General features: G+C 44.8%; 1 protein-coding gene across 1 annotated transcript in view; it reads left to right on the top strand.

The window, feature by feature from the left end:
- Nucleotides 1-2,130: 2,130 nt before the first annotated feature.
- Nucleotides 2,131-8,636, top strand: part of CHN2 (chimerin 2) — a 321,413-nt gene continuing 314,907 nt past the window's right edge. Inside the window, exon 1 of the mRNA XM_059074355.2 lies at nt 2,131-2,570. Within this exon, the coding sequence (XP_058930338.1) occupies nt 2,522-2,570 (49 nt within the window). The 5' untranslated portion in view covers nt 2,131-2,521. The remainder of the gene's footprint in view (nt 2,571-8,636) is intronic.

The following is an 8,636-nucleotide window of genomic DNA, read 5'->3' as shown; positions in this document are numbered from 1 at the left end:
TGAAACCTGTTGCATATTTCTTGATTTGGGACAAGAAAGATACAAACCTTGGGCCGAAGACGAGCATTTCCCCTGGTAGAACAAGTCACTGCTGATTAGTTATCTCCAGATGCAATGGAGAAAGCAAAATTTGTTCAAATCATAGATTCCATCTTTCAAGTAAAAAATTTACAATCACTTACAGAGCACAGACCGTATGCCAGGTATACTGTGACTTTGCACATCTCATGTCATTTAATATTCACAATGCTGTACGTTATCAGGAGTTTGGTTGGGGGTGGAGAAACTGAACCTCAGCAAATGTAATTTGCTCAAGGTCACACAGCTAATAAGTGGCAGAACCAGAGTTTGAATCCAGGTGTCATCTCCTTCAAAGCCCAGAGGGAAACAACCCTACTAGGTGTCATAGCCAAGTCAGACAGTCCACCAGCTAAAGATCTGGAGGGATACATAGATTACTAGTCAGAGAGGTAGATGAAGGCTTTGATCAGAAGAACTCTGAGAAAAACAAGAGGTTCTATTCTGACAGAGAGGTCGAGGTTGTGATGGGCCATATGTCCTTGAAGGGCTCCACATTAAGCGGCATTAAGGCTGTGTTACACAAAGAAGAAGAGAAATGGAAGGGGGGCGGAGTGGAGGTGCTTGGGTCTCTGTATACCAGGCTGGGATGTTTCAAGTTCCGTGTAGATGAGTGTCAGGAGGACTCAGTCCAATGTGACTGGAGAGTGCTCCAGGGCCCTCAGCTATTCTGCAAGCTGCATTAAAAACAAAACAAAACAAAAAGAGCCTTATTGGGAACATATACTGGGATGGCATCCTGGAGGGAATTTTTAAAAAAAGTTTAAATCAACTAGCAAATGTGACATGGGTGCATACTGTGATTATTCAACATTTATTATTCACTGCGTGTTAGGTGCTTGGTTGAGGTGGACCCCCTAGGATTGTCTGTTGTTCCTGTGTCACTCTTGATCGTGTTTAAATTGACTATGTCCTTTTAACCATGTTTTTAAAAATTGAACTACCACAATGTGAACACTTTCTACTTTGCTACATAATGAGAGTACTTTCATTCCTTTAATGTTTGCTTTTTCCTTTGAACTAACAATTTCTGTTCACATTTCACAGTTTTCTGTGGCTTCAGGAATGAAAGAACCGATTAACCTGCTGGGAGTGTGAAATAGACTTAAAAAATCTGCATGATATTTCCTCCCAGTGAAATTAATTTAGGTTTAAATACAGGAGTAAAGTACACATCTTGTGCCAGAGTCTCTTTCTCTCACACACCTGAGTAGTTCCTCATCCAGAAAGGGCACAATTGGACCTGCTGCTAAGTCTTAAGTCTTTTGTGAGGATCCTTTGCAAGACTGCAGTGTGAGAACCTCTTTTTCTTTGACACCCGGCTTTGTGTGGGCCTGATGACATATCTGGAACGTCTCTATTTCTTTGAAGGCCCATCTCAAAAACCCAGTGGACCCGTCGGGCACTGTCCATGGCTGGGGTACTTAAGAGCAGCCGGATTGGCTTGCCGGGTGTTTTGAGGGTATTTTAGGAAACGCACCTTCTTGCAGGGCAGGAATCCTCAGCTCCAGAGCAACAAAGGACAATTTGGAGGGGAGTGCAAGGAGCGCTCCACAGCCGCTCTGGCATCCCAGGCCCCCTTCCGCCTAGCATCCTGTCCTTAGTGACCCTGCCTTCGCCCTCTGGATCACACCCCGGCTGTCTCGCTGCTCCCTAACCGGTGGGGCGTCGTGAGCCCCGCCACCTTCCCCCACGCCCCACACCCGGTCGCCCTCAAACCTTTGGAGCCGCGCTGCGCACCGCAGCCATGCTCGCCCCGCGCCCCCCAGCGGCTTCCCCGGCACCTCGGGGTCCGGCTCCCCGGGCCAGTGTCGCCCCGCCCTGCAGCCCACAGCCTCCCCCTCCAGCCCCCGTCGCAGGAGCTGTCAAGCCCGCGGCAGCTGAACCAGCCCCCGAGCTCCCGCGTCTCCTCTCCTTCCTTTGTGTGCGCGCGAGCGGAGTTGGGGCGGAGGGAGAAGGGGGAGGTCGCTCTGTCTGTCTGTCTCCCGCCGCCTTTGCCCGGGCAGCTTGAAGTGCCGCGGGGGAGGCGGGAGCCGGGGGGAGGGTGCCGGGAGCCGGCGGGGCGGCTCGGGTCCGCCGGGGCGCCCTGGTCCCAGCTGCGCGCTGGGGAGCGCGGACCGCAGCTGGGGCTCAGCTGGAGGCACGATTCGTCTGCTCCGGCCGCCCCTCGGCCTCCCTCCGCTCCCACCTACCCTCGACACTGGGAGAAAAGCGTGCGAAGGCGCCCAGAGTGACGGAAACCACAAATAAATAGCGGCGGCAGCAGCGCGTCATCTGGCGGAGCAGGAAGTGCAGGCAGAGTCCGGAGGCTGGTGCTTTCTGCGCGTCCCCAGGACTTTGCCATGGGCTGGGGGCCGCGGAGGTTGCGAGCTGCCGGGCCAGGACAGCGGCGTCGGCGTCCGCACCGCGGCTGAGCAAGCAGCGTTGCGCGGGGCGTGCGGAGATGGCAGCGTCCAGCAACTCCAGCCTGTCCGGCTCCTCGGTGTCCTCCGGTGAGTTTCAGCCCATCGGGCGCGATTGCCCCGCTGGGTCTGTCTCCCGCTGCCCTCGCCCCTCACTCTGGGATGGAGAGAGCCTACCTGTGGCCGTCTTGCCCGCTCTCCCGGGGTGAGGGCAGGCGGCCGGTGTGATACTTGTTTGGCTGGCCAGCACCCTCGGTGCCCACAGCACCTCCGCGCCTGGCGTCTGACAGCGCAGAGGTGGGGGAGCGGGGCGCCCTTAGTGTGCAGACGCGGGGGTTCTGGGGATTTGGGCAGCAGCAGGCGAGAAGCAAACTGGGCAGGGGCGGGCTCGCACTTTCTGGCGCCCCCGGAACCCGGGCTGGCGGGGCCGGGAAGGTTAGGGTGACGCTGGGCGCCCCGACCCGCTGGCTATGCGGTGCCCGCTCCGCTGGATGTCCAAATTCAAGGCAGGGAGGGAGCAAACCCTCGCTTCTCGCAGACTTGATTTTCTTTGTTTGTTTCAGAAATTAGCTCCGTGGAGACCCCCGCTTGGGGTATGGGTTGGAGATAGAGGTAATTCTCTTTCTGGTTCTGATCGAAGCGAGTTAGGGGAAGCGAGGTCGAGCCCAGCCTCTGACGATTTGCCCGTTTGCAAGTGTGCAATTGTGTGTGTGTGTGTGAGTGACTTTCCTCTATGGCCTCTTGGAATACGTTCTGTGATTTTACTTTCCAGGCATACATTTTTTTTTTTTTTTTTTCCAAGCGCGGCCGAGGAAGGAAGGGCTTCTTTCAGCTTTCCTACATTGAACAGCGGGTCTAATTGAAGAGAAAAAATTGCTAATGAATCTGAAGGAGTAGGAATCAATAGAAGCAGACCCACTGGATTCTGAGTATGACAGGTTTCTAATCAGGATGATGAATTAGGTTGAATTCTTCTACCTCGCTAGTCGTTGAAAACTTTAATGACAAACCCTAAAGGGTTAGCTGATAAGACATTTAGTGTAGTTTACAGTATTCAGGGGTCAAGAAGCTCTTGAAGTCCTAAAGGAAATGCTTAATATATCAATATTGTATTAATTCCTATTGTGTGTGTGTTTTAAATTATTACCCAAAAATTAAACTCACAGGAAGAAACAGTTTGTTGGAGGCATTGGACAGCAAGCCAAGCATTAAGGAACCATATCTCTAGATGTGTGACTAATTAAATCATAAATGCAAGGTGATTTGACTAAGGTTCAGTTGTGACGTGGAACAAGGTGATCGCTTGAAAGCCATTTATTATCTTTTTTGGCAGGTTTGAGTTCCAGGGAAATAGCACTTCCTTTCTTGGTCACTGCCAACTAATGAAAAGCACAGTGTTGTTATGTGTACGATATAGTTGAAGTTTCTGGTAGTAGCAACCAATTGGGCAGAACAGTCATATCTTATTAAGAGCAGCAACAAGTTGACCGCCTGTGGTTTTAATTCTGAGGACTCAGCAAATGCTACATCTTATTTTTAGTACCCCCAAACCACTGCTGCTGCTTTTCAATTCATTTTGGTTGACTAACATTGAATTTAAAGCACAGTGATGTTAGCTTATGATCAGCATATGGTTATCCCTCTCCGAAAATGGCCCACAAGAAAATGAACTGGGGGGGGGGGAGAGGTGACGAAGGGAAAGAAGAAAGGGTAAAGGACAATAAGGCAGTGTTATCACATGATTTACTGATGGTATAAATTACAGGTGCTGTGGCATCTGAATTTTCAGATCTTGATGAAAGATCTCCTTAAGCCTAAGGAATGTTATTGAAAAACCTAACTCAGCCTTAGGAAGAATACATGGGTTTGAAGCAGCACAGTATAAGCTTTAGATGATGTTAATTGCTTTGTAGACAGAATAGAGATGCTTGTGATGGTTCTCTTTTCTGCTTTAGTTGCCACTGTTTTAAATCCTAATGGAAACTGGAAAATTATGCAAAAGCTTAAATTCAAAAAGTGGGCAGAGGTATATTTTTTGGTATGACTCAACCATGGGCCATGAGCTTATATTGGCTAATTCACCAATTAATCAGGTACTTTGTCTTGAAAAATTTGAGAGCCAGAATTCTCTTTTTAAACTCACTTACCATCGTGTGGTTCATGAATAATTCAGGTGACACAAGCAATTCACACCTGTGGGAGGTGTTGGGCAGGAAAGAATAGAGCCTGTTTGTGATGGCAGCTGGGTTCTCCCAGGCAGAGGCCAGAGTCTGAAAAATTAGGACACTCCATCAGTCTATTAATCACCATTTTGGAGGGCCTACTATGTGCCAGGCAGTAAGTTATAAGCCTTAGATTCAAGGAGGTTAAGTGAGGAAGATAATTTAAAGGATTCCTTCTGGTTCTGAAGTTCTGGGATTATTGTCCTTGAGTTTGGCTCCAGCAGTGGGTAACTTGGGGTAAGTTATTTAACTTCTCCAAGCCTCACTTTCCTCATCGATAAATGAGACTGATGCTAATAATAGGAACTATTTCATAAGAATGTCATGGGGATTAAGTGAGATAATGTGTATAGAGCATTTAGCACAGGGTGTGGCACTTAATAAGTGCTTGGTGTGAATAAAGTTTGTTCCTTGGAGGAATGAAAAAGAAAGCTCTCACTGACTCAGACTTTAGGTACAGAAATAAGTCCAGCACACATCAAACCTGCCTCTTACGTGCATGTTAAGTTTGGTCTTGAGGTTTGAGTTCCGTTAAACAAGCATTTATTAAGTTCCTTTTAGGTTTCAGGCATAATCCCAAGTGTATGGAATAGAAAAATGCATCAAGACCCTTTCCCTCTCCATCCAGCAGCAGAGATGGACAAGCAAATAGCAATCTGTTTTCCATTTTGATAAAATAAATTATGGGGAGGAGAGTGCAGGGAAGAGAGTGATGACCTCAGTTGTGAGGGGTCAGTAGGGGGTGACATATGAGTTGAGCCTTGAAGGATGAGTGGAATGTTTTCAAAAACATTGAAAGGAATGTTTACCTCTACCTTCAGGAAGAGGTAAGACCTTAGGTAAAGGTCTGGAGATAGGGAAGTTCATTGCCTAATTTTCAACTTCATTCTTAGGGCTATTGACCCGTTTTCTTGGTGGTTCCTCTCCTCTGGACAGTTGTGCTTATAGACCCATCAGCAGCCTCATTCACAGAGCTACCAGATCACTCACCTTTGGTGCCAATATAGGACGCTTTCTTTCTGCTCAGGTAGCAATGGATTTTAATGGCACAGCTCTCCAACACCTTAGAACATACTTGGGCAATTGAGCACTGAGAAAGGAATGGTTGATTCTGTAGTGTCCAGGATATGGAGAGGTGAACTTGAATAGAATACCATGGGTTAAACCTCTCTTAGAGGAGGTTTAGGTTTGGATGGATTTGTGTGAAGAGTAAAAATCTAATAATTTACTCATACTAAGCTCAAAATTATCTGATTTTCTTGAGAATATGTTCTTACCTGCTGTTGTTGGACCACATCACCCAAGCATCTCATTTATTCTACATTACCATCTGACACACAACAGATGAAATAATCAGGTTAAAATTAATTTTTAAATACATTTTCTGAGAACTCTTTAGAAATTTGTTTCTGAAGTATTCAATTATGTGTAAAAGAAATTGTTTTGCCTTTGTTTTAATGATAACTGCTGGTGATTAAATTTCACAGTCACCTAGATTGGCAGGAAGGTTTGATTACCTGTTTTATTTTAAATCGGGGGGAAAAAAATCCCTATCCTTAAGTTTTTAATCTAGCCTGTGGTACTTGATTATATTCTGAAATAAACAGTGGTTGACTTGCAAAAATACTTTTCTTAATAATCATGAATTAAATTTGCTTTTATAATTGAAATAAGAACTTTTTGCATATTAGTCATGTGATCACCAAATGAATAATTTCACAAAGTAACAAAAAATATCAACTCAAGTAAAGTAATAGATAAAGAAGCTATGAGATTTTTCCAGTAACTGAACAAAGTAAAAAAATTAAATAATAAAGGGACTCCTGGGATAAGAAGTTATTAAGATTTTGAAAACATAAACACACTGTATTATAGAAATGAAATCGACAGGGACTTTTGAAATTAAAATGCAAATAGAAAAAGGTAAAAATCAGTGTTATGTGCAGAGTCATTGAAGCCTTAATTGGGAAAAGAACATTCCTGAATAGATTGAGGGATTTATTTTTCCAGATTCTGTACAACAGTAATTGTGTGCCAGGTAAGTAATGCCATTTTCTGCTGTCAAACTGGTGTTGATCCTAGAAATGATAAATAGGAATTTTCATTACTTGTTATTGGCGAGTCACAACCAGTGGCATATACAAATCTTGCACATTCCTAGATGCAGAAGGCAAAATTGAACTACAGTAATGCTGCCAAGACTTATATACGAGTAATTAGAAACTCCATGGATCCAATACTACAAAACAAGGTATCTGTTGAAACAGACAGTCACACTGAGAAGTCTTCTAGTCCTTTAGACTTCAGAAATATTCAATTATGTGTAAGCAAAATATCCTTACCTTTGTTTTAGTGATAACTGCTGGCAATTTAATTTCAATCACCTAGAATGTCAGGAAGAATTGATCACCTGAAATTGTGTACACAAAAAAATTGCAATTTCAAAAACATTGCAGATTTTTTAAAACTCACAATCTAAAAGTGAATCCTCTGAGAGAAATCATTCACTCAGATGAAGAATATTGTTTTTTGCTGTTTTTCTGGTGACCTTTCCACAGCTTATTTTAACTTATTAGATTTTCACTGTACTTTGTGGTACCTGAGATGAACCCAGTGGTATAAAATCTGAGAGAAAAGGAGGCTCTTCTTTAAGCATGACAGCTTGTTTGCAGTGTTTGACAAAGGCCCACTGATTTGTATACTTTTGTTAAAACTCCAGATGCGCCCCAACCTCCCACTAACCCTATGAAGAGTTTTGAATGACCTTGACATTTGTTCAACTTTTGGGGGATGCAAACTCCAGGTATTTTCTGAGGCCAGTCTCTGTGGGGTTTAACTGAACAATGTGTTCTTTGCACTGCCTCCTGGGGCTTGGCCAGAGTGTCAGTTCTGCTGAGGGCCATCTTCTGCTCTGCAGGGTCTCCTGTTTTCACACAATGTTGAAAATAACCGGACATTAGGATTGGAACACCTATACATGAGCAGTGTCATCTTGGTATGGTTTGGGAAAGTGTTTTCTGCCAGAACGTTAAGATCCTGCCAAGATAGTTAGATATAAAGAAAGAGAAAGGAACTGAGTGATAATAAGATTAATAGCACCCAGCTATCATTCACCCATGATTTATCTTTTATGAATGTATTCACATTTCATGGCTCCTAAAATATGTCATTGAATTTTTTTTTTGTGTGTGTGTGTGTGTGTGTCATTGAATTTTCAAAATGAATGGCTGGCTTGCCTCCCTCCCGCCCTCTTTCTTTCTTTTTTTTCTTTCTTTCTCCCTTTTGCTTTTCTCATCAGTTATTATGTTGGTCAGATTTCTATTCAGAGATGTTTTCAGAAACCCTGCCTTTGGTCTGCTTTACTGTTAATAGTTTCCCAGTCCTCCAAGCACCTTGCTGCTTCTCCTTCCACTTGCTCAGTGGGAAAGGCAGCTACTGTTCTCACATGGACTCTGGTCAGAGTGTCAAGATGGACGCCTCCATCTCTGGTGCAGGCTGATGGGTGTGATAGAACACACCCATGTGTCTCAAAGTTACTAATGAAAGCAGAGGTCTATTTAAAGTTTCCATGGCTAGAGGAAAACCCAGTTGGAATGTGCTGAACCCACATGCAGTCTGCTCTGCCAGGGGACCCATGTGGCTGTCCACTAGGGTCTGAGGCTGAATATGGCATGTGTGCACTGGGGGAGAGCCATCCACCAGCTGCTTGTGCAAATAACCTGCTTCTTCCCTCATGTATTACTAATTGAACACCTTCGTGGGGACCAATCTTCTAATATAGTCTTTACAATATGGCCTAATGACAGCATGGCCTTGCTTCAGCAGTTTGGCCTGTCAAAGTTACCCAACTTCAGCCCATTCACAGTAGCACCTCCACAGTTTAAAGTGTTATTTTCAATCATCCAATGTCTGAGTTCCCATAGACATTCTCTAA

Source organism: Kogia breviceps, chromosome 9 (assembly GCF_026419965.1).
Source record: "Kogia breviceps isolate mKogBre1 chromosome 9, mKogBre1 haplotype 1, whole genome shotgun sequence".
Classification (NCBI taxonomy): Eukaryota; Metazoa; Chordata; class Mammalia; order Artiodactyla; family Physeteridae; genus Kogia; species Kogia breviceps.
Note: the sequence above shows the minus strand (reverse complement) of the source record. Positions and strands in the feature narration are given on the sequence as shown.